The sequence below is a fragment of the Heptranchias perlo genome, chromosome 6, assembly GCF_035084215.1.
Source record: "Heptranchias perlo isolate sHepPer1 chromosome 6, sHepPer1.hap1, whole genome shotgun sequence".
Lineage (NCBI taxonomy): Eukaryota > Metazoa > Chordata > Chondrichthyes > Hexanchiformes > Hexanchidae > Heptranchias > Heptranchias perlo.
Genome location: NC_090330.1, coordinates 4,174,210 through 4,200,751, shown reverse-complemented (window position 1 = coordinate 4,200,751; position 26,542 = coordinate 4,174,210). Strand labels below are relative to the sequence as shown.

Genomic DNA, 26,542 nt, shown 5'->3' with positions numbered 1-26,542 from the left:
CAATTGTGGGGAATCCCTGAGCGGAGTAGGGGGAGAGGGGTGGGATTTATCATCCTGGTTCAGCTCATCCGACGCAGTAAAGTGAAACAAGTCACATTTACAGACAGCCACTTGTTTTTTTTAATTAAAATCAGTAAACATACAAGTAAAAAAAAATAGTGCAAATTAACTTAAATCTCAGGGCGATGGTGAGGGATGAAGACCACAGCTTGCCGGTTACAGGAGTCACAGTGTTTAATATTCTGTCCACATCAAGTCAGGTTCAGTCCCTTACATAAAATCCAAGGTGCAAGGCTCCTCTACAAGAACAAAGCTACTCTCCATCGTGTTAGCGATGGTAACTCCGGAGGGAATGGAACAGATATTCGGGATAAGTACTCCAATGGAAAATGCAGGGATCGTGAATCGTGGGCATGGACTCCCACCCCTTCCCCTCAACCCCACCCCCTCCCCTCAACCCCCCCCCCCCCCTTCCCCTCAACCCCCCCCCCCCCACTTCCCCTCAACCCCCCTTCTCTTGCCTGATATGCATCCCATAGTGCAAAAACTCTGCAGGAGCACTAAATTGTAACATTCACCCCCAGTCAATGTTGCACGGGTGTAATCTGAAGAGTATTTCCCTCACCCTCCTCACATTACAGTGGAATTCTCTCACCTAGTCAAAGAGGACTTCAATAAAGAGAAGTATAAAACACTCCTTTCAATTAAACAGGGTCTACGAGCGCCCTTCATGGTTCCCTTTGTATTTGGTTGCCAAATGGAATCAAGGGATGAACGAACTGATCCCGTGCTCCCAGCAGGGAGCTGTGTTTGAAGGGATTCTAGTCGGAGAGAGGGCTGCAAAAACATCGTGGCACCGATTATCCAACCTGCCCTCCCATCGAGCACAACTCCCCACTGGAAGCGCGGTGAATTTATATTCAAATCCAGTGGAAACGTGTTGTGTGAATAGACTGGGATGAACAAAACAGGAATTTAGACCCATCCTTGCAAATGATAAAATAGGAACATAGGAATCGATAAATGAAAAAAGTCCACAGTCCATCTAGTTTGGCATCTTCCACCCTGGTAGTCGCAGGATACAACGATAATGAAGTTATTGACTAATTGTAGCAATCAATGTCTATCAATTAGTCTACAACAGACCCAGAATTATTTCAGATTAAATCAGGAATGGATTACGAAACAACCATGATAAACAATGTGTATCTGGAGCTTTATTCCCAAAGGGAGGAAATGGCTCCTGGGAACTTGTACTAAAGTCTGAGCAAAGACTTTATTCTCAGAAATTGAAAACGTCTTTGGTCCTTCCAAGGAGAAATTCTTTTTTTTTGGTTTGAAAGACAGAAATACAATCAGACGACGAAATGCACCAAATAAAGTGCCCCAAAAAAATCTGGGCGGGGAGGCAGAGTCCAAACCCTGAGACCGCTTCCGAGAAAATAATCACTGAGCCCTGAACACTCGCATCCCCCGCCCCCTCGCCTTTTAAAGCTGTTGTGTATTTTTGTTTTGTAGTATGAGAGATGCGACCTTGGGCACGTCCGCAGCTTGAGTTATAACAAGCCTGCGTCCCGCTGCACTTTCAGTGTAATTGTTTGTTCCTGCATGTCTTAAGCCTAACTCCAGTATTGAGCTTTTCTAGGGGGCTGCGACAGCTTTTGTCGGAGCCCGTCGGTCAGTTTTTGCTCTTTTTTTTTTAGGTTGACAGGCATGCGCGGCGCACCTGCTGGTCACACTCAGGTTAGAACGTCACAGTGCATTGAAGCTTAAGGGCCCCCCTGCGTAATGTTATGCGGTCAGGCATTTAAATATCACTCTGTAGACATGGCAGTCTAATTCTTTTGGTCCCGGCGCACGGCTGCCTTTAACGGGTACTACTGCGTATCCAGAAGTACCTGAAAGCACTGTCCAAGCTGCTGTTTTAATTGGACAAATATGTGGAACCCGCGCGGGGAAGGCGAGGGGGGTCAAAGTTCATCCCGCGAACTCAGCCCTTAGCCTTCCGCGTGGCGGTTACTTTCTCCAGGAAGCTCCGCGTGCCCTGCCTGATCTTCTCGTGGGTGAAGTAGAACAGAATGGGGTCCAGGACGCTGTTCATGGTGGCGAGAGGCCTGGTGGACTTGTAGGCCCGGGCGAACCCTTGCAGGGCCTCACAGGTGATGGAGCTCTGGGTGCGGACGATGAGGTACATTGTCTTGGTCAGGTGGAAGGGCAGGAAGCTGACGATGAAGACGGCGGCCACGATGACGACCATACGTAAGGCCTTGCTCTTCTTGCGCTGAATGGCGAGGCCCAGGTCCTGGGCCGGTTTGCGGAGCGCCTTGGCCATGGCGCAGTAGCAGGTCAGCAGCCCGACGAAGGGGATGGCAAAACCCACCACGGACAGGGTGATCCCGTAGGGGAAATAGTAAAGGGAGAACTCGGGGCTGCTCAGGTCATAGCACACCGTCCGGTTCCTCTGGGTCCCAGTGGAGGCGAAGATCCAGGTGGGGGCACACTCCACCGCCACGAAAAGCCAAATCAGGCCGCAGACCGTCCAGGCGAACCTGGGCCCACGCTTCTTGTGCCATGAGCTCAGGGGGTAGCAGATGCCAATATACCGCTGCAAGCTGATGCAGGTGAGGAAGAGGATGCTCCCGTGCAGATTGGCATAGAACAGGAAGCGGACAGCCTTGCACATGAGCTCCCCGAAGGGCCAGTAGTCCATGTGGATGTAGTTGTAGATCAGGAGCGGCAGGGAGCAGACGTAGAGGAGATCAGCGATGGCCAGGTTGAGCATGTAAATGGTGGTCCTGGTCAACGGCTTCAGAGAGAGGCCGATCTGAACGATGACCGTCAGGTTCAAGGCCACCCCAAGGACCAGGACCACCGTGTAGGCGACAGGAAGGAGAATGTTCTTGAACTTCTCTTGAAAGGTGCAGCCGTTGGTCTCCGAGCTGGGCTGATGGGCAGAGGTGGAATTCTCCATGTTCTGACTCCGGGTGCTTCCCTGAGTCTCGAATCTCCTTTTCTCACGCTCAGCCACTGCCTGGAATGAAAAAGAAAATTTAAACGAGAACATCCTCAGGAACAGGAGGAGGCCATTCAGCCCCTCGAGCTTGTTCCACCGTTCAATGAGATTGTGACTGGTCCGTACTCAACTCCACCTACCCGCCTTAGCTCCATATCCTTCGCTACCCTTACCCAACAAAAATCTATCGATTGTCCCACGTGGAACTGCTCCCTAGTAAAATCAGAGAGAAAAATGCAGACAAAGAAACAAAACATATACAAGGATGATACCAGGACTGAGAGGTTATAACTATCAGGAAAGATTGAACAGGCTGAGGCTCTTTTCTCTGGAAAAAGAGAAGACTGAGGGGTGACCTGATAGAGGTCTGTAAAATTATGAAGGGGTTTGATAGGGTAGACATAGAGAAGATGTTTCCACTTGTGGGGGGAGTCCAAAAGTAGGGGTCATAAATATAAGATAGCTAATGATAAATCCAATAAGGAATTCAGGAGAAACTTCAAGATAAACACATGAGGGAGAAAGGAATAGAAGGATTTGCAGATAAAGACAGCTGAAGTAGGGAGGGAGGAGGCTCGTGTGGAGCATAAACACCGGCACAGACCAGTTGGGCCGAATGGCCTGTTTCTGTGCTGTTAATTCTATGTAACACACAGTAATCTTAAAAGAAAATCAATCAGTGATCTCCCACGGTCTTCGAATCATCAAATTGCACAAATTTCAGCACTGAGAGAGGCCATTCAGCCCACTATGCCTGTGCTGGAGCCAGAGCTAACTACTAGAGCTAACCCATTTCCCTGCTCTTTCCCCGTACTCTTTAATATTTTCCTTTCAAAGTGTTTATCTAATTCCTTCTTGGAGGCCGTGATTTATTCAATTTCAATAGCCACTTGTGGTAATAAAAGGAAGAACTTCCATTTCCAGCGCCTTTCACGACCTCAGGACGTCTCAGAGATCTTTACAGCCAATGAAGTACTTTTGAAGTCATCAATGTTGTAATACAGGGAAACGTGGCAGCCAATTTCACAGCAAGATCCCACAAACAGCAATGAGAGATAACAACCAGATCATCTGTTTTAGTGATGTTGGTGGAGAGATAAATATTGGCCCAGGACACCGGGGAGAACCCCTCCCGCCCCCCACCCCCCTGCTCTTCTCCGAATATTGCCGTGGAATCTACTACGAGAGGGCAGACAACATTACAACAAGTGACTACACTTCAAAAGCACTTCATTGGCCGTGAAGCGCTTTGGGATGTCCTGAGGTCAGGAGAGGCGCCATATAAATGCAGGTCTTTCTTTTTAATGACTGTTGGCGATGATTGACCCTTCTGACGCGTGTCTCACTCAGATTGGTTAATTCTATGGAGGGGGGGTTCATCTTTCAAATTAAGATATATAAAAAAAAGAGGGTTTAACACACCCCCCAGCAGATCTTCATTGGTCAATAACAACTTGTAGTCTCAGTAGAGTAGCAAAGGTAGCTTCTTCTTGTAGTTAGAAGAAGATTATCTCATATTCCTCTGTAGCAGACCTTATCTAGCAGATATAGAGGGCATGTACAAGTGTTCAGAATGGACAGTCCTGAACACTGGCTATAGCTCGCTGACCTACATTGGCTCCCGGTCCGGCAACGCCTCGATTTTAAAACTCTCATCCTTGTTTTCAAATCCCTCCATGGCCTCGCCCCCTCCCTATCTCTGTAACCTCCTCCAGCCCTACAGCCCTCTGAGAGCTCTGCCCTCCTCCAATTCTGGCCTCTGGCGCATCCCCGATTTTCTTCGCTCCACCACTGGCGGCCGTGCCTTCAGCTGCCTGGGCCCCAAGCTCTGGAATTCCCTCCCTAAACCTCTCCGCCTCTCCACCTCTATCTCTTTAAGAAGCTCCTTGGTCTTTGACCAAGCTTTTGGTCACTTGTCCTGATATCTCCTTCTGTGGCTCGGTGTCAAATTTTGTCCGATTACACTCCTGTGAAGCATTTTGGGACATTTTTGCTATGTTAAAGGAGCTATATAAATGCAAGTTGTTGTTTTAGTGAGTGGCTGCAGAATATTAGGAAGGGGGATGGTGAACCTCCAGAGGTCGTGGTCCATATCGGTACCAACGACATCGGTAGAAAGAGGGATGAGGCAGATTTTAGGGAGCTAGGAAAGAGATTAATAAGCAGGACCTCAAAGGTAGTAATCTCCGGATTACTCCCAGTGCCACGCGCTAGTGAGTATAGAAATAGGAGGATAGAGCAGATGAATGAGTGGCTGGAGAGATGGTGCAGGAGGGAGGGCTTCAGATTCCTGGGGCATTGGGACCAGTTCTGGGGAAGGTGGGACCTGTACAGGCTGGACGGGTTGCACCTCAACAGAGCTGGGACCAATGTCCTCGCGGGGAGGTTCGCTGGTGATGTGGGGGATGGTTTAAACTAATTTGGCAGGGGGATGGGCACCAGGATGTAGCATTGGAAAGGAGAAACAAGATGCACAAAGGATTGGGAGAGACAGATAGCATTAGAGTAAGAAATATGATGGTATTAGGTGGGATCAGACTAAGAGAGAATACAAAAAGGTCTAAGATAGGTTTACAGTGCAGGTGTGTAAACGCACGAAGCGTAGTAAATAAGGTTGGTGAGCTTCAGGCGCAAATAGCCACATGGGAATACAATGTCATGGCGATAACGGAGACCTGGCACAAAGAAGGGCAGGATTGGGCACTAAATGTTCCTGGATACAAGGTGTTCAGGAAAGATAGGGAAGGAAAGAGAGGAGGGTGGTGGCAGTATTGATTAAGGAGAATATTACAGTACTGGAGAGAGAGGATGTCCTGGAGGGGTCAAGGACAGAATCTATTTGGTTTGAGTTAAGAAACACTAGAGGTGCCATTACACTACTGGGTGTATTCTATAGGCCACCAAGGAAGGATATAGAGGAGCAAATTTGCAGGGAAATTACAGAGAGGTGCAAAAGCCGTAGAGTAGTGATAACTGGGGGACTTCAACTATCCTAATACAGACTGGGATAGTAATAGTGTAAAGGGCAAAGGTGGGGAGGAATTTTTGATGTGTGTTCAGGAGAACTTTCTTGACCAGTACGTTTCTGGCCCAATGAGGAAGGAGACATTGCTGGATCTGGTTTTGGGGAATGAGGTGGGCCAAGTGGAGCAAGTGTCAGTGGGGGAACATTAAGGGAGCAGTGGTCACAGTATCATAAGGTTTAGATTAGCTATGGAAAAGGTCAAAGAGCATTCTAGAGTAAAAATACTCAATTAGAGGAGGGCCAATTTCAGTGGGATGAGAACAGATCTGGCCCGGGTAAATTGGAATCATAGATTGGCAGGCAAAACTGTAATTGAACAATGGGCGGCCTTTAAAGAGAAGATGGTTCGGGAACAGTCTAGGTACATTCCCACAAGGGGGAAAGGTAGGGCAACTAAAGCCAGAGCTCCCTGGATGATGAAAGAGATAGAGAGTAAGATGAAGCAGAAAAAGGGGGAGCGTGACAGATGTCAGGTTGATAACACAAGTGAGAACCAGGCTGAATATAGAAAGTTCAGAGGGGAAGTGAAAAAGGAAGTAAGAGAGAGTATGAGAATAGACTGGCAGCCAACATAAAAGGAAATCTAAAAGTCTTCTATAGGCATGTAAATATTAAACGGGTAGTAAGAGGAGAGGTGGGACCAATTAGGGACCAAAAAAGAAATCTACGCATGGAGGCAGAGGGCATGGCCGAGGTACTAAATGAGGACTTTGCATCTGTCTTTACCAAGGAAGAAGATGCTGCCAAAGTCAGAGTGAAAGAGGAGGTAGTTGAGATACTGGATGGGCTAAAAATTGATAAAGAGGGGGTACTAGAAAGGCTAGCTGTACTTAAAGTAGATAAGTCACCCGGTCCGGATGGGATGCATTCTAGGTTGCTGAGGGAAGTAAGGAAATTGTGGAGGTACTGGCCATAATCTTCCAAACATCCTTATATACGGGGGTGGTGCCAGAGGACTGGAGAATTGCAAATGTTACACCCTTGTTCAAAAAAGGGTGTAAGGATAAACCCAGCAACTACAGGCCAGTCAGTTTAACCTCAGTGGTGGGGAAACGATAATCCAGGACAGAATTAACAGTCACTTGGACGAGTGTGGATTGATTAGGGCAAGCCGGCATGGATTTGTTAAAGGCAAATTGTGTTTAACTAACTTGATTGAGTTTTTTGATGAGGTAACAGAGAGGGTAGATGAGGGCAATGTAGTTAATGTGGTGTATATGGACTTCCAAAACTCATTTGATAAAGTGCCACAAAATAGGCTTCTCATCAATTTGAAGCCCATGGAATAAAAGGGGGCAGTGGCAGCAGGGATATAAAATTGGCCAAGTAACAGGAAACAGAGAGTAGTGGTGAGCGGTTGTTTTTCGGACTGCAGGGAGGTGTACAGTGGTGTTCCCCAGGGGTCAGTGCTGGGACCACTGCTTTTCTTGATAAATATTAATGACTTGGACTTGGGTGTACAGGGCACAATTTCAAAATCTGCAGATGACACAAAACTTGGAAGTGTAGTGAATAGTGAGGAGGATAGTGATAGACTTCAAGAGGATATAGACAGGGAGGTGGAATGGGCGGACACGTGGCAGATGAAATTTAATGCAGAGAAATGCGAAGTGATACATTTTGGTAGGAAGAACGAGGAGAGGCAATATAAACTAAAAGGGACAATTCGAAAAGAGGTGCGGGAACAGGGAGATCTGGGGGTATATCAGCACAAATTGTTGAAGGTGGCAGGTCAGGTTGAGAAAGTGGTTAAAAAAGCATGTGGGATCCTGGGCTTCATAAATAGAGGCATAGAGTACAAAAGCAAGGAAGTTATGAACCACCTTTATAAAACACTGGTTGGGCCACAACTGGAGTATTGTGTCCAGTTCTGGGCACTGCACTTTAGGAAGGATGTGAAGGCCTTGGAGAGAGTGCAGAAGAGATTTACTAGAATGATTCCAGGGATGAGGGACTTTAGTTACAGGGACAGACTGGAGAAGATGGGGTAGTTCTCCTTGGAACAGAGAAGGTTGAGAGGAGATTTGATAGAGGTGTTCAAAATCATGAAGGGTCGAGACAGAGTAGACAGAGAGAAACTGTTCCCATTGGCAGAAGGGTCAAGATCCAGAGGACATAGATTTAAGGTGATTGGCAAAAGAACCAAAGGTGACATGAGGAAAGACTTTTTCTTACACAGTGGTTGGGATCTGGAATGCACTGCCCGAGGGGGTGGTGGAGGCAGATTCAATCATGGCCTTCAAAATGGAATTGGATAAGTACTTGAAGGGAAAAAAATTTGCAGGTTAACAGGGAAAGGACAGGGGAGTGGGATTAGCTGGGTTGCTCTTGCAAAGAGCCGGCATGAACTCGATAGGCCGAATGGCCTCCTTCCGTGCTGTAACCTTTCTATGATTCTATGTGACGAACCGAACAGAATAAGTGCGTCCTAAGTTCAAAGCCCACTGCGTGCTGAGTTGGCCGTGTCAGCATTTGGCTAGTGACCAGAGTAAACAAAATTCAGGCCAGGGTGTTATCCACTGAGCCACACGCTGACCCTTAATGATTTCACCATCATTCATGCACATCAGGCAAAAGGTGTTAAGGAGCCTGCAATCAGGGCAGCTTTTCAATTTTTAATAAGATTCATATTTATACCATGAAAATTCATTAAATTGAATCAGAAAATACAGAGCAGGTCCCAGTGAGGATAAAGTAAATAAAAAAGTGAAATAAAACACCAGAAAAATTACCTGCTTTCCTGCTTCGCCTGAAAATCTGGTCGCAATGCTGAGCGACTCTCAGACAAGCCCAATTGGCGGATCATCGCGTGCAAGAGTGGGCGGGGATTCGTTCAGACGGAGGGTTTGATGGACGGACGGAGAAGATCGAGGAGACTCGGGGATACTGAAGTTATGCGCGTAATTGGTCAGCACCCAGATAACCGGTGTCGCTGGGCTCCACTGGGGAGGACAAGTCAGGCCTTTGTGCCAGCCTTGGACTCTTAGCTATTCGTAACAAGTAGAGCGCAGTTAATGCTGGGTTATTGTGACACACACGATAAAAGAAAGAACTTGCGTTTCTATGGCGCCTTTTCTGACCTCAGGGCGTCCCAAAGGGCTTTACAGCCAATGAAGTGCTTTTGAAGTGTAGTAACAGGTGTAATGTAGGGAACCGCGGGAGCCAATTTGCGCACAGCAAGATCCCGCAAACAGCACCGTGATAATGACCAGATAATCTGTTTTTAGGTGTTGGTTGAGGGATAAATATTGGGCAGGACACCGGGGAGAACTCCCCTGCTCTTTGTCACCTCAGATATTCATTACATCTGTTAATAGTATTTCCCCAAGTTATTAGATTACTTTTACTGTTTAATATAAAGATGATGGCAATTGTACTATCACTAAGTATGTTAATAAAGACTTCCTGTTTGGTGACCATACATATGGGCCTTACATGTAAATCATTAACATAATTTAGAGCAGGTAAGAGGGTCAAGTTTAGGTATTCGGTACTTTCCGAGATGTGGCTGGTTCTTTGATTAGTACTTAACGCGAAGGGGTTAAGGGATTGTCTGTTGCCCCTTGATCAGTATTCCTTACAAGGTTTTACTGGTTTACTGATCCCAGTGTTTTTACCACAAAAAGACATCACCAGACACGGGGAGAACAGGTAAACCTTGACCCTAAGAACCGTGTCAAGAGTGGAACTGCTGGTTCATTATATTATGGTGTCAGCCGTGGCCCTGTGGCTAACACTCTACCCTCTGAGTCAGAAGGCTGTGGTTTCAACCCCACTCTGCACAAAATCTAGGCCGACGCTCCCAGTGCCAGTGCTGAGGGAGTGCTGCAGTGCCGTCTTTCGCATGGGATGTTATACCCAGGCCCCGTCTACCCTCTCAGGTGGACGTAAAAGATCCCACGGCCACTATTTCGAAGAAAAGCGGGGGTGGGTGGGTGGGTGGGGGGGGTTCTCCCCGGTGTCCTGTCCAATATTTATCCCTCAACCAACATCACTAAAAAAAAACCCAGATAATCTGGGTCATGATCACATTGCTGTTTGTGGGATCTTGCTGTGCACAAATTGGCTGCCGCGTTTCCCTGCACTACAACAGTGATTACACTTCAAAAAGTTCTTCATTGGCTTGAAAAGCGCTTTGGGACGTCCTGAGGTCGTGAAAGGCGCTATAGAAATGCAAGTTCTTTCTTCCTTTACAAAACAAGCGACAGCACCCAGGGACGGGCTGTGCGTAGGGGACAGGCTATCATCAAACACCATCTCCTGTGCTCGTCTATTTACACCGTGTACTTTGTCCCAGCCTTATTGTTTTATGTAAGACGCTCTTGGAGGCTACAGTGCCCTCACCCGGTGCCAATCAGATAGGATCCCAACTTGTGCAATATCTTTATTGAGGAAGTCATTCAACCCTCTCTTCCCTTTGGCTCTGTGTGTGCGGATAGAATCATAGAAAGGAGGCCATTCGGCCCGTCGAGTCCGGGCCGGCTCTTTACAAGAGCAATCCAGCTAGTCCCACTCCCCCGCCCTATCCCCGTAGCCCTGCAAATTTTTTTTCCTTTCAAGTACTCATCCAGTTACCTTTTGAAGGCCATGATTGAATCTGCCTCCACCACCCCATCGGGCAGCATAGCCTAAGCACTCGCTGTGTAAAAAAGATTTTCCTCATGTCTCCTTTGTTTCTGATGCAGCTGTGTTTATTTTATACTTAATAAGGGTTCGCAGCTCACAACAAGTAATCTGAGTTAAAAGATCAAAGAGAAATTAGATCCAACAGGGAATTCAGGGGGAAACCTGTTTACCCAGAGACTGGTTAGAAAGTGGAACTCGCTAACACATGGAGTGGTTACAAGGAGTAGTTGAGGCGAATGGCATAGATGCATTTAAGGGGAAACTGGATAAACACATGAGGGAGAAAGGAATAGAAGGATGTGCTGATAGGGTGAGATGAAGTAGGGTGGGAGGAGGCTCGTGTGGAGCATAAACGCCAGCACGGACCAGTTGGGCCGAATGGCCTGTTTCTATGCTGTGGTTTCGTTGTAACTTGATGGAATTGGATATATACTTGAAAAGGAAATAGAGGCAGGGAATATGGGAAAAGGGCGGGTCTAATTGGATAGCCCCTTCAAAAAGCCGGCGCACGCAAAGTGGGCTGAATGGCCTCCTTCTGTGCTGCAAGATTCTACGGTAAAACTTTCCGTTTAACAATCTTCTCCACAAATCTTTGACTCGTGCTAGGGTTCAATCTCCGGCAGGGGTCACTGGATAGCGATCAGGGTTGAGAACCCTGGCTGACCTTTCATTTGCCCTCACTTACCCACAGGGGCTGAGGTGAGCATGAGTGCCTCGACCCCCGAACCCCTCACCACCCAAGTTGAGATCAGCTAACTCGGCACAGACCAGAGATGGAGCCTGGCGCCTTCCTGCTTTGGTGGGACGGCTCAGTCCTGCACTTACACTTTCCCTCGGCCTTCTTTTATTTTTAATGCAAGAAGCTCGACAGCACCTCCCAAACCCGCGACCTCCACCACCCAGAAAGGACAAGGGCAGCAGGCACATAGGAACGCCATCGCCTCCAAGTTCCCCTCCAAGTCACACACCATCCCGGCTTGGAGATATATCGGCCATTCCTTCATCTACCTCAGGACATCCCAAAGCACTTTACAGGCAATGAAGTACTTTTTGAAGTGTTTTTTTTTAATTCATTCATGGGATGTGGGCGTCGCTGGCGAGGCCGGCATTTATTGCCCATCCCTAATTGCCCCTTGAGAAGGTGGTGGTGAGCCGCCTTCTTGAACCGCTGCAGTCTGTGTGGTGAAGGTTCTCCCACAGTGCTGTTAGGTAGAGGGTTCTAGGATTTTGACCCAGCGATGATGAAGGAACGGCGATATATTTCCAAGTCGGGATGGTGTGTGATTTGGAGGGGAATGTGCAGGTGGTGTTGTAATGCAGGGAAACGCAGCAGCCAATTTGCTCACAGCAAGATCCCACAAACAGCAATGTGACACTGACCAGATCATCTGTTTTTAGTGACGTTGGTTGAGGGATAAATATTGGCCCTGGACATCAGGGAGAACTCCCCTGCTCTTCTTCAAAATAATGGCTGTGGGGATCCACCTGCGAGGGCAGACGGGGCCTCGGTTTAACGTTGCATCCGAAAGACGGCACCTCTGACAGTGTAGCACTCCCTCAGTACTGCGGTGGGAGTGTCAGCCTGAATTTTGCGCTCAAGTCTCTGGAGTGGGAACTTGAACCCACATCCTTGTTCAAGGTTATACTAATATTTGAGCGCAGGAGAATATGCTTTGAGCCTTTCATCTTTGGTTCAGCCCTCTTATATCCCAGGATAGCTCTGAATCTCTTAATGGTGTTTATGTTACTAGGAAGGGCACTGACTCCCCAAAGGTCTGAAGGGTAAGAGGAAGACATTGGCTGCATGTGGTGAGATTTAGCGTTCTTTGTCGAGCACAGTGGTGTCCTGGACCTCTAGGTCAATGCGGACTTCTTTAGCTAAAGGGCCTGCGCCGAGGGAGAAGATTGTTGGCCCTTGTGAAACACAAGCCTGGGTAAGCTACCAATGTTTGTGGAACTGGAGTGTAATGAGGTTAACCATCTGTCTAATATTAATCCTATTTCACTTTCGGAAGTTCCATTTGATTCTCTAGAATCTAACAGGCTCCAATCGATTCTTTAATTTTGAGCTTGTTATCATTTATTTTTATCCAGACGCTGCAAAACTCACCTTTCAATTCTGCCCAAACAGCAAACAGCAACAACATGCATTTACACTGTCGTACAAAGTCTAAATGACCCCCTCTGAGTGCTGTACATTCGTTTAGATTTAAAAATGTGATTGTTTTTTTTGATGAACATTTATTAATCACTGGTTGGGCCCCAGCTGGAGTATTGTGTTTAATTCTGGGCACCGCACTTTAGGAAAGGATGTCAAGGTCTTAGAGAGGGTGCAGAGGAGATTCACTAGAATGGTACCGGGGATGAGGGACTTCAGTTGTGCGGAGAGACCGGAGGAGCTGGGATTGTTCTCCTCAGAGCAGAGCTGGTTAAGGGGAGATTTAATAGAGGTGTTCAAAATCACGAAGGGTTTTGATGGGAGTAAATAAGGAGAAACTGTTTCCAGTGGCAGGAGGGTCGGTAACCAGAGGACACAGATTCAAGGCAATTGGCAAAAGAACCAGAGGTAAGATGAAGAGAATTTTTTTTTTACGCAGCGAGTTGTAATGATCTGGAATGCACTGCCTGAAAGGGCGGTGGAAGCAGATTCAATAATAACTTTCAAAAGGGAATTGGATAAATTCTTGAAGGGAAAAAAATTGCAGGGCTTTGGGGAAAGAGCAGGGGGAATGGGACTAATTGGACAGCTCTTTCAAAGAGCCGGCAAAGGCACGATGGGCCGAATGGCCTCCTTCTGTACTGTAAGTTTCTATAATTCTATGATAAGGTCCTTGCTTCTGGGTTTGCTTCACACTTTCTGAGCACAAATCTCACTCTTTACCCTTTTTGTCGGCTTGAAGTGATGCCTCAGAGTCATGGCTGGCTGGGCATATCGCTGGGAGATTTCACCGTAGTACAGAGCACGCCGCTCCTGAGAGAGATCAATGCGGCTCTGGGTTGTGAATGACTGATGAAACGCTACTAAGCTTGTCTTTAGAAGAGGCTCCCAATTCATCTGGTATTTTAAGTACGTGAGTCACAATGTTACATCAGATGGACCCATCCCAGGCTAGACCTGGGCCAACAGCTGCCCATTCGGTATTGTCAAATTCACAAGGCAGCTCCCCAGCGAACAGGCTCAAACGGAGAGCCATGGGCACCATGGTGCCACTCTCCCCTATTTTACTTTTCTTCCTGTAGTCAAATTCTGCCATTTCCCGTTGCTAAAAAGGAAAGGAATTTGATTCCTTGCTCCCATCTGACGACCCGCCATCGGCACGTGAGACATGCGGAAATGTGGCGGTCTGATGTCGTCAGGTCTCCAGAGGATCGGTCCTTTAGATCAAACGATGGCATCAATGGCAGGAGCACCCAAGTCTACGGCCAATGCCATTCCTTCAGTGTACAGCCACTTACTGAATAACACAACGTTCAGGCTGGCATGGATTCGATGGTAAATGTCACGTACCCTCCCTCCCCCCTCACCACAACCCCCCGCCATTAATAAACATTTCCACTTCTCCCCACCACCCCAGCCCCACCCCTCACCCAGCCATGGCTCAACTTGAGTTCATCCAAAACTCTGCTGCCCCATACCCTAACTCGCACCAAGTCCTGTTCACCCATCACCCCCTGTGCTCGCTGACCTACATTGGCTCCCGGTCCACCAATGCCTCAAATTTAAAATTCTTATCCTCACGTTCAAATCCCTCCATGGCCTGCCCCCCCCCACCCCCCTCCCTAGCTCTGTAACCCTCCTCCAGCCCTACAACCCTCCGAGATCTCTGCGCTCCTCCAATTATGGGTTCTTGCGCATTCCCAATTTTCATCGCTCCACACATTGGCGGCCGTGCCTTCAGCTGCCTTTGACCCTAAGCTCTGGAATTCCCTCCCTAAACTTCTCCGCCTCTCTCTCTCCTCCTTTTAAGGTGCTCCTTAAAATTTAATTCTTTGACCAAGCTTTTGGTCACCTGTCCTAATATCTCCTTATGTGGCTCGGTGTCAGATTTTGTCTGACAACGCTCCTGTGAAGCGCCTTGGAACGTTTTTGCTATGTTAAAAGGCGCTATATATAAATGCAATTTGTTTTAGTGTCGTAACGAACCCAACAGAATAAGTACGTCCTATGTTCAATGGCATGCTGAGTTAGCTGAGTCAGCATTTGGTTAATGACCGAAATAAAGAAAACAATCAGAATTGCCCCCACCCCCTCAACCCCCGTCAAATAACTTGCTGACTGTCTATGTTCCCATGGGAAGGATGGTCACTTGAAAAAGCTTTCAGAAGGAAGCTGTTGGGGACGTACAACTGGGGCCCAGCAAGAGTCACGGCCTTGAGGACAGGAAATAATTGGCAGGGTGAGTTTTCCTCTTTACAATATGTACACAGTTTAGATTGCGCACGTAGTTCATACTGTCTGTAGTAATAAAACATTCAGATAACTGCTGGCAGTCCAGCTCGTTTGAGATGGTATTCTAGATGAGAGCAGTTTTTTAAATAAAGAAAGGACTTGCATTTATATAGCGCCTTTCCCAACCTCAGGGCGTCTCAAAGTGTTTTACGGCCAATGAAGTACTTTTTGAAGTGCGGTCACTGTTGTAATGTCGGAAACGCAGCAGCCAATTTGTGCACAGCAAGATCCCACAAACAGCAATGAAATAAATGACCAAATCATCTGTTTAGTGATGTTAGTTGAAGAATAGATATTGGCCCAGGACGAAGTCCCCTACTCTTCTTCAAATAATGCCCCGGGATCTTCCGCCTCCACCTGAGAGGCCAGGCGGGGCCTCGGTTTAACGTCTCGTCTGAAAGACAGCACCTCTGACAATGTCACACTCCCTTAGTAGTGTCAGTCTAGATTTTGTGCTCAAGTCCCCGGAGTGCGACTTGAACCCATAACCTTCTGACTCAGAGGCAGGAGTGTTACCACTAAGCCATGGCTGACGTAGTACAACAGAGAATAAAAGCCACCGGTCTCAGCTTGTACCGGCACAGATAATATTATCAGCACAGATATTTCCAGTGCAGATAACGCTACCGGCACAGACAACACTACCGGCACAGACAACACTACCAGCGTAGACAACACTACCGGCACAGACAACACTACCGGCGCAGACAATATTACTAGCACGGATAATACTACCAACTCAGAAAACATTACTAGCACAGATAATACTACCAGCCCAAATAACATTACTAGCAAATAATACTACCAGCCCAAATAACATTATTAGCACAGATAATACTACCAGCCCAAATAACATTACTAGCAAATAATACTACCAGCCCAGACAATATTACTAGCACAGATAATACTACCAGCCCAGACAACATTACTGGCACAGATAATACTACCAGCCCAAATAACATTACTAGCACAGATAATACTACCAGCCCAGACAATATTACTAGCACAGATAATACTACCAGCCCAAATAACATTACTAGCAAATAATACTACCAGCCCAAATAACATTACTAGCACAGATAATACTACCAGCCCAGAAAACATTACTAGCACAGATAATACTACCAGCCCAAATAACATTACTAGCAAATAATACTACCAGCCCAGACAATATTACTAGCACAGATAATACTACCAGCCCAAATAACATTACTAGCACAGATAATATTTTGATATGGATAATACTACAGGCATGGGTAATATTACTGGCACAGATAATATTTTCAGCACAAATACTATTGGCACAGAAAATACTGACACAGATAATATTACTGAAACAGATAATATTACCAGCACAAATAATACTACTGGCATCTTAGTGCACCACTAACTGTTCAATTATCTGTACCTAAAGTTACCCCTGATCCTCAATCCCATTTCTAGCCAGATAATCATCCAGCTCCTTTTCAGGGAAGGTCTATTTCCCACATCAATCATTCCGAAAAATCCTATTAATCTCGAGTATCTCACAACGCTCGAAATGTTGTGTAGTGTCATCTCTCGATCACAGCTGAAGATTAAAAAATAAATACTGATATCAATATTATTCATTCATAGAAATTACAACACGGAAACAGGCCAATCGGCCCAACCAGTCAGTGTTTTGTTTATCCTCCACTCGAGCAATACCCCAACCACACGTGCCCGCTCTGTTTCCATAATCCGCTATCCCCCTCTTCTTCAACCACCTATCTAATCTATCCCTAAATGTTGACATGGTCTCTGTTTCAATAAAGAAAGACTTGCATTTATATAGTGCCTTTCGTGACCTCAAGACGGTCCAAAGCGCTTTACAGCCAATGAAGTACTTTTTTGAAGTGTGGTCACTGTTGTAATGTAGGAAACACGGCAGCCAATTTGCGCACAGCAAGATCCCACAAACAGCAATGTGATAATGACCAGATAATCGGTTTTAGTGACGTTGAATGAGGGATAAATATTGTCCCCAGGACACCGGGGGAGAACTCCCCTGCTCTCCTTCGAAATAGTGCCGTGGGATCTTTTACGTCCACCCAAGAGGGCAGGCGGGGGCCTCGGTTTAACGCTGTCTCATCCAAAAGACGGCACTTCTGACAGGGCAGCACTCCCTCAGCACCGCACTGGGAGTGTCAGCATAGATTTTGCGCTCAAGTCCCTGGAGTGGGGCTTGAACCCACGACCTTCATGAGTCAGAGGTGAGAGTGCGCTACCCACTGAGTCACAGCTGTAATCACTAACTCCGTCAGTGTAGTTCACAGTCTCACAACCCTCTGTATAAAAAAAGTTTCTCCTGCTCTCTATCCTAAAACTCTTACATTTAATCTTAAACGATATCCCTGTTATAAACTGCATAGCCCAAGTGGTGAAGAATAGAGAACCCGGTCTTCAGTTGCTTCCAAGCCTTTATTCACAGAGATTCTAAAACACACACACACACACACACACACCCTAGATAAGCACTCATATAAAAAGGATACGAGAGAGTCCCCAATTGACACACACCACCTGAATACAATTAACACTAATTGCTGTAAATCACATGATACGATTAACAATCCCCAGATTCGAAGGATAGACCCTCCACGCAGTTCCAGGATTAACTCGTCTCATGCTTCTGCTCTTACCGCCCCCAAGTATAGACTGGGCTCAATTAGCAGCACTCTCGCCTCCGAGTGAGAAGGTGCTTGTGTCTCCCTCCAGCAGTGGAGTACTGTCAGAGGTGCCGCCCTTCCAGTAAGGCGTTCCACCAGGCCCCATCTGCTGGCTGGGACGGGTGTAGAAGATCCCACAGCATTACTTGAAGAGTGGAGCGTTTAACCCGGTGTGCTGACCGGTATTCCCCTCAGCCCAACGCCACCAAAAAAAAACAGACTGGCTACTCAATCGTCTCACTGCTGTTTGTGGGATCTTGCTGTGCTCACATTAGCTGTCGTGTTTGCCCACGTAGCAATAGTGACTGCACTTCAAAAGTAACTCAGTGGTTGTGAACAGTGTTCTGGGATGCCCTGGGGAATGGCCGATATATGTCCAAGTTGGGATGGTGAGGTGCTATCCGAAAGCAAGTTCTTTCTTTCTCTGTAAACCTTTTTGAGTAAAGTTAATCTTTAAAGAATAAAAAGCTGGACTCAGCTCCTCCGATGCCTTGCTGGGAAATGCACTGCCAGAAGTGAACCGTTCGGCCCGGGGAAGTCCCAGGTTTGATCTCGGCCTGAATGGCAGCAGGGATAACACAAGTGGCACAATGACCCTGGACAAGGAGAGGGGGGAGATTCAGCCACGATTCCACTCAGCCATTCCATAACCCCTGCCTGAAATGCATGTTTGAACATCAGTGGAGGACAGGAACCAGGCTCAACTGTGATGCCATTGCAGTCGAATAGCTTGCCTACAGTCACCCATCTAGGCTCACCTCTCCCAAAGCTACTAACAAATCCAATGGGGAATTGTGGAGTAACTACTTCACCCAGAGAGTAGTGAGAATGTGGAACTCGCACCAACAAGGAGTATTTGAGGCAAACAGCATAGATAAATTTAAGGGGAAGCTAGATAAGCACATGAGGGGGAAAGGAATAGGATATGCTGATAAGGTTAGATGAAAAAGGGTAGGAAGAGGCTGATGGGGAGCATATACACCTGTTGGGCCGAATGGCCGTTTCTATGTTGTACAGTCTTTATAATTCTTTGTGAAAACCCGCGACCTCCACCACCTAGAAGGACAAGGGCAGCAGATGCACGGGAACACCATCATCTCCAAGTTCCCCTCCGAGTCACGCACCATCCCAACTTGGACGTATATCGGCCGTTCCTTCATCATCACTGGGTCAAAATCCTGGAACTCCTCTAACTGACAGCACTGTGGGAGAACCTTCACCGCATGGACTGCAGCGGTTCAAGGCGGCGGCTCACCGCCACCTTCCTCAAGGGGCAATTAGCGATGGGCAATAAATGCCGGCCTCGCCAGCGACGTCCACATCCCGAGAACGAGTAAGGTATGAAGAATGGTCACTTGACTGAAAGGTGCTTGTTGTCCAATGAAGTGCGTCGGCTTGGCTCAGTTGGTAGCACTTTCAGCTCAGAGTCTGGAGATGTGGCGTTCAGCTTCATTCCCTGACCCATGACTTCAACTAACGAGAGGGACAAGAACGGCAAGATCACGGGGACACCATTACCTCCAAGGTCCCCTCCAAGTCACACACCATTCCAGATTGGAGAAATGACGGCATTCCTTCATCGTCGCTGCGTCAATATCCTGGAATTCCCTACCTAAGACCAGCCCTGTAAATTTCTCCCTTTCAAGTATATAATGCACATTATAAAAAGGATATAGAGGCATTGGAGAGGATGCAAAAAAGATTCACAAGGATGATACCAGAACTGAGCGGATATCCTTATCAGGAAAGGCTGAACAGGCTGGGGCTCTCCTCTCTAGAAGGGAGAAGGCGGAGGGGTGACCTGATTGAGGTCTTGAAGAAAGGGCTAGAAATTGGGCCGTCGAGCGCCCGTTGATTCGGCGCTACGTGGCCTCCCAAGCATCCAAGATGGCGCCTTGGACGCACACGCACGAGCCGTGTGCCGGACGCCATCTTGGTATGCGCAAGTAACGAACGCCGGCAGCATGTAAAGTAAGGAGAATATGCGTTTGATCAGTGTGCAATGCTGATTTAAAGAGATAGACACCATTTTGGGACTTAACGCTCCACTCAACGCACTGTCTTAACCACGACCATCTGAACGCGTCTTAGAGTGCCTGGAGGACCCCCCACCAGCGCTATTTAAAGGGACCATGCAGGATTTACAGGTTAGTTACTGGATTATTGCTTCTGGCTGCTGATGCATTTGTAACTGTTTTTGGAGGTCTCCTGTATTTAAATACTGGGACGTGGGGACATAGCCTAACATTTAAAGCCAGGATGTGCAGGAGTGAAGTTAGGAAACGCTTCTACACGCAAAGGGTGGGAGACGTTTGGAACGCTCTTCTGTAGATGGCAGTTGATGCTCGCTCACTTGTGAATTTTAAATCTGAGATTGATAGATTTCTGAGAACCAAGGGTATTAATGGATATTGGGCTAAGACGGGTATATGGAGTAAGGTCACAGGTCAACCATGATCTCACTGAATGGCAGATCAAGCTCGAGGGGCTAAATGCCACTGCCACTTGCTGCTTCTTGCTATGCGCCACTTCCTCCTGCAAGAAAGCCTGGGTGATGTGCCTGTCATGGTTGAATAGCTGCCAGTGTGTGTGGCCTGTGAGTTGTGGGTGGGCGGCTTGAAACAGTGGTAATGTGTAAGGGTGAGAGGAAGCATCTGATTGGGAAGAGTTGAGTACTGGTGGAAAGAGTTTATTGGTATGTGGGTGATGGGGGTGTAGTGTGTGGTGCAGTTGGTAGGAGACGCCACGTGACAGTCGACCTCACTCACCTTGACCACTCATGTCAAAGCATTGAACTTCTTCCTGCACTGCATCCATGTTCATGATGCTGTGAGCCTGGCATTGACTTCGTCCCCCGCTGCCTCCCACTGCCTTTTGGGTATATGTCTGGAGGGCCTCTTGCCCCCCTGAGGATATAGGATGTCCCTCCTTCTGTCCACCTCTTGCACCAAGGTCTCTAGTGCATCATCAGAGCACCTTGGTGCAGGCTCTCTCACAGGCCTGGTACCAACTCAGATCAGCTGATTGGTGAGGTCTGGTGTGCAGATTGGAGGATGTGGGATTTAGTAGTGCGCAACCTTTATTCAAACTTTTAACATAACTCAACTGTTTGTAAGCATAGTGATGGGACCTGCATCTGTGTTTTACGTGTGCGATGTCTGATCTCCATTCAGACTCTGAGCAGACAGCAGACTGTTATTTTTAGCAAATAACCGGTACTGGCTACCTTTAAGAGATTTTGGCAGCCTGTCAGAGAGACAGCTGCTTTCAGGTGAGGTACTGAGACTGGACGAATGTCGCGTCCTGCCTGTACAGGCGTGGGTTAATCGCGGATCGCAATACCCGCGCCCGGTTTCGGGCCCTGTTCAATTTAACCCCCAGCTTTTCAATTTGTGGGGGAGTCCAAAACTAGAGGTCATAAATATAAAATAGTCGCTAATAAATCCAACAGAGAATTCAGGAGAAACTTCTTTACCCGAAGGATGGTAAGAATGTGGAACTCGCTACCACAAGGAGTAATTGAGGCGAATAGCATAGTTACATTTAAGGGGAAACTGGATAAACACATGAGGGAGAAAGGAATAGAAGGATATGCTGATAGGGTGAGATGAAGTAGGGAGGGAGGAGGCTTGTGTGGAGCATAAACACCAGCATGGATCAGTTGGGCCGAATGGCCTGTTTCAGTGCTGTGGTTTTGATGCAACTCGATGTATATTGAATTCCCTTTTGAAAGTTACTATTGAATCTGCTTCCACTGCCCTTTCAGGCAGTGCATTCCAGGTCATAACAACTTGATGCATTAAAAAAAATTATCCTCATCTCCCCCTGGATTTTTTGTCAATTACCTTAAATCTGTGTCCTCTGATTACCGACCCTCCTGTCACTGGAAACAGTTTCTCCCTATCTACTCTTTCAAAACCCTTCATGATTTTGAACACCTCTATTAAAATCTCCCCTTAACCTTCTCTGCTCTAAGGAGAACAACTTCTCCAGCTTCTCCAGTCTCTCCACATAACTGAAGTCCCTCATCCCTGGAACCATTCTGTGAAATCTCCTCCGCACCCTCTCCAAGGCCTTGACATCCTTCTTAAAGTGTGGCGCCCAGAATTGGACACAGTATCTAGCTGAGTTCTCTTGGTACCTTGGCCAATATTCCTCCCTCAACCAACATCACCAAAACCAGATTAACTGGTCACTGGTCTTGTTGCTGTTTGTGGGATCTTACATGCGCAAAAAAATTGTCTGTCGCATTTGTCTACATAACAACAGTGACTGAACTTCAAACCAATTCAACAGCAACAACTTGCTTTTATATAACGCTTTTAACATAGTAAAACATCCCAAGGCACTTCACAGGAGTGTTACCAAACAAAATTTGACACTGAGCCGCACTGAGGTGCAGAAAATAATCAAGAAGGCAAATGGAATGTTGGCCTTTATATCTAGAGGACTAGAGTACAAGGGGGCAGAAGTTATGCTGCAGCTATACAAAACCCTGGTTAGACCCCACCTGGAGTACTGTGAGCAGTTCTGGGCACTGCACCTTCGGAAGGACATATTGGCCTTGGAGGGAGTGCAGCGTAGGTTTACTAGAATGATACCCGGACTTCAAGGGTTCAGTTACGAGGAGAGATTACACAAATTGGGGTTGTATTCTCTAGTGTTTCGAAGGTTAAGGGGTGATCTGATCGAAGTTTATAAGATATTAAGGAGAACAGATAGGGTGGATAGAGAGAAACTATTTCCACTGGTTGGGGATTCTAGGAGTAGGGGGCACAGTCTAAAAGTTAGAGCCAGACCTTTCAGGAGTGAGATTAGAAAACATTTCTACACACAAAGGGTTGTAGAAGTTTGGAACTCTCTTCCGCAAACGGCAATTGATACTAGCTCAATTGCTAAATTTAAATCTGAGATAGATAGCTTTTTGGCAACCAAAAGTATTAAGGGATATGGGCCAAAGGCAGGTATATGGAGTTAGATCACAGATCAGCCATGATCTTATCAAATGGCGGAGCAGGCACGAGGGGCTGAATGGCCTACTCCTGTTCCTATGTTCCTATGTTCTTATAAGGAGATATTAGGACAGGTGACCAAAAGCTTGGTCAGAGGTAGATTTTTTAAGGAGGGTCTTAAAGGAGGAGGGAGAGGCGGAGAGGTTTAGGGAGGGAATTCCAGAGCTTAGGGCCCAGGCACTGAAGGCACGGCCGCCAATGGTGGAAAGATTAAAATCGGGGATGTGCAAGAGGCAAGAATTGGAGGAGCGCAGAGATCTCCGAGGGTTGTAGGGCTGGAGGAGGTTACAGAGATAGGGAGGGGGGCGAGGCCATGGAGGGATTCGAACATAGGGATAAGAATTTTTAAATCGAGGCGTTGCCGGACCGGGAGCCAATGTGGGTCAGCGAGCACAGGGGGTGATGGGTGAACGGGACTTGGTGTGAGTTAGGATACGGGCAGCAGAGTTTTGGATGAGCTCAAGTTTATGGAGGGTGGAAGATGGGAGGCCGGCCAGGAGAGCATTGGAATAGTCAAGTCTAGAGGTAACAAAGGCACGGATGATGGTTTCAGCAGCAGATGAGCTGAGGCAGGGGCGGAAGTAGGTGACCTTAAGGGTATTATGGGTATTACCCTCTATATACTCCAGAGGGTAATAAGGGTTATGGAATCAAGGCGGGTAAATGGAGCTGAGCTACAGATCAGCCGTGATCTAACTGAATAACGGAACAGGCTCGAGTGCGGAATGGCCCCCTCCTGTTCCGATCTACCTACTAAGTCGGTGTGGAGACTCGGCCACAACCATGCATTTCTGCAAGTGCAAAATCATAGAATCTTACAGCACAGAAGGAGGCCATTCAGCCCATCGTGCCTGTGCCGGCTCTTTGAAAGAGCTTTCCAATTAATCCTACACCCCACCCCCCCAAACCCCGCTCTTTCCCCATAGCCCTGAAAATTTCTCCTTTCAACTATATATCCAATTCCCTTTTTGAAAGTTATTATTGAATCTGCTTCCACCACACTTTCAGGCAGCGCATTCCAGATCAGAACAACTCGCTGCGTAAAAAAATTCTCCTCATTTCCTCCCCTGGATTTTTCTTGCCATTTATCTTAAAATCCTCAGCTGGCCAACAGAATTGGCCTGAAGGCCTAATTAGGACCTCTCGTGACTTGCACCATTTCACTCCTAAGAGTTTACATTCTGCACGGCTTTAACAAACTTTCCTGAGGCGGAGCGGCTCGTGAAGCATGCGTGTCGTTAAAAAACTTCAGTTCCCGCAAGTGTCCCCAGTGGTCTCCCTAGCCTGCCAGGCAGATGTCAGCCAGATGGGGCAAGCAGATCGCAGCTGAACTGTTATACAATTCCTTTCTGTCATCTGGCAATTTGTGCCCCAGCCACCGTTCACTTGCAGAGCTGCAAGCTCACCATTGAGGGCAGCGGACAGCGTCACCCGAGAGTGCAAGCCTATCACAACCACCCCGCGGGTGATTGACATTAGGGAAAGGGGCTGCCAGTAGTAGGTGGCTCCCTAGCCTCGGCAAACCAATGGGAGGTGGCAGCGAATTCCATCGGGCCTGTTCCGAGTTACGCTGCACCGTATCCAGTTCTGGGTCTCTAGCCCAATCGCTACTGCATCAAGGTGTAAGGTGACCTCGGATCCACAGGCTTTTAAACCCCAGGCTTGGTGCCAACTAAGCAATTCTCCCTGATCTACCGCGGATGGATAGAGATAAACTATTTCTGCTGGTTGGGGATTCTAGGAGTAGGGGGCACAGTCTAAAAATTAGAGCCAGACCTTTCAGGAGCGAGATTAGAAAACATTTCTACACACAAAGGGTGGTAGAAGTTTGGAACTCTCTTCCGCAAACGGCAATTGATACTAGCTCAATTGCTAAATTTAAATCTGATTTTTGGCAACCAAAGGTATTAAGGGATATGGGCCAAAGGCAGGTATATGGATCAGCCATGATCTTATCGAATGGCGGAGCAGGCACGAGGGGCTGAATGGCCTACTCCTGTTCCTATGTTTAAGATAAAACTTATCCCATCATGTGGTTAACTGCACCAAAAAAGGGAGGTTCACTGTTTGACACGGTGAGAATTATTACCACCATCCAATCACTCCTCTATTGCTTTTCATTCTCTCTCATTCCATTCAGCCCCTCGAGCCTGTTCCACCATTCAATTAGATCATGGCTGATCTGTATATTAACTCCATTTACCCGCCTTGGTTCCGTGACCTTAATACCCTTACCTAACAAAAATCGATCAATCTCATTTTTAGAAATTTACAATTGACCCCCAGCCTCAACGGCGTTTTAGGGGAGAGAGTTCCAGATTTCCACTCCCCTTTGTGTGCAGAAGTGCTTCCTGACATCACCCCTGAACGGCCCGGCTCTAATTTTAAGGTTATGCCCCCTTGTTCTGGACTCCCCCCACCAGAGGAAATAGTTTCTCTCTATCGACCCTATCGAATCATTTAATCATCTTAAACACCTCGATTAGATCACCCCTTAATCTTCAATACTCGAGGGAATACAAGCCCAGTCTGTGCAACCTGTCCTCGGAATTTAACTCTTTTAGCCCCGGTAACATTTTAAATTTTTTTTAAAGATCTCTATCTCCTTAATGTAAAACACATTGAGGTATGTCCAGCATGTGGGAAAGTGCTATAGAAATGTATGTTGTGATGTTTTAGTGTTTAAAATAAGGATGTTACCCCTCATGGGGGAATCTAAAACTAGGGGTCATAGTCTCAGATATAAGGGGTCGCCCGTTTAAGACGGAAATAAGGAGGAATTTCTTCTCCCAGAGGGTCGTGAATCTTTGGAATTCTTTACCCCAAAAAGCTGTGGAGGCTGAGTCATTGAATACATTCAAGGCTGAGTTAGACAAATTTTTGATCAGCGAGGGAGTCAAAGAATATGGGGAAAGGGCGGGAAAGTGGAGTTGAGGTAAAAATCAGATCAGCCACGATCCCATTGAATGGCAGGGCAGGCTCGAGGGGCCGAATGGCCTACTCCTGCTCCTATCTCTTATGGTCTTATGGTCTAAACTCTCCCACCCTCCCTCACACAGGCACACCTCTCCCACTTCCCTATAACCAAAGGGAGTCAGGCTTGGCTTGCGCCGCCCCTCCACAGCCGAATAGCCTGCTCACACTTACTGCCCAGGCTTACGCATGAAGAGTGGAAAGGGGGGAGCTAGTGACAACCTACGGGACCGGTACCCCAATCCGAGTGAAAGCTGGGGGGAATTAAAAATAAGCAGCATAAAAGAAGCTCTCCCTCTCTCTTGAATTCTAAGCTTGGTACAAACTAACGTCTCCCAATCACTGCCGTGGCAATGCAATAAAGCAGATAAATAACCCCATCCCGGCCAAATATTGATGGGAAAATTATTTTTAGAAAAGAATAAAAACTAAACTTCCCGGACTCAGTGAAACTGATGGGCAACTTTGAAACTTTCCATTTGCAAAACATCCAGGAGACAAATTGAAATTTCAAAAGGCACTCACCCGCCTCTCAGACTCTCACCGTGGGACCAGCTCCGACCCTCGATCCTCGACTTGCTAAAAATTGTGATTAAAACAATAAAACAATAAAACAATAAATAAACGCGCTCAATTTAGCCGGCTGGTGTTCACAGAGACTAATGATAAATATTGAGCGTGGGAGGATATATAGCAAGGTAGGTACCCCTCTGGGGGTGAGATCCGGACATCATTGAAAGCCCTTTGCAGCTC

General features: G+C 47.1%; 1 protein-coding gene across 1 annotated transcript; it reads right to left on the bottom strand.

The window, feature by feature from the left end:
* Window positions 1-512: 512 nt before the first annotated feature.
* On the bottom strand, window positions 513-26,542 carry LOC137322694 (P2Y purinoceptor 3). Its single transcript, XM_067985637.1, has 2 exons — window positions 26,315-26,542; window positions 513-3,031 (listed from the first exon to the last, which is right to left on the bottom strand). Exon 2 carries the CDS (start codon window positions 2,969-2,971, stop codon window positions 1,991-1,993), a length of 981 nt encoding a protein of 326 aa, XP_067841738.1. The 5' UTR covers window positions 2,972-3,031; window positions 26,315-26,542; the 3' UTR covers window positions 513-1,990.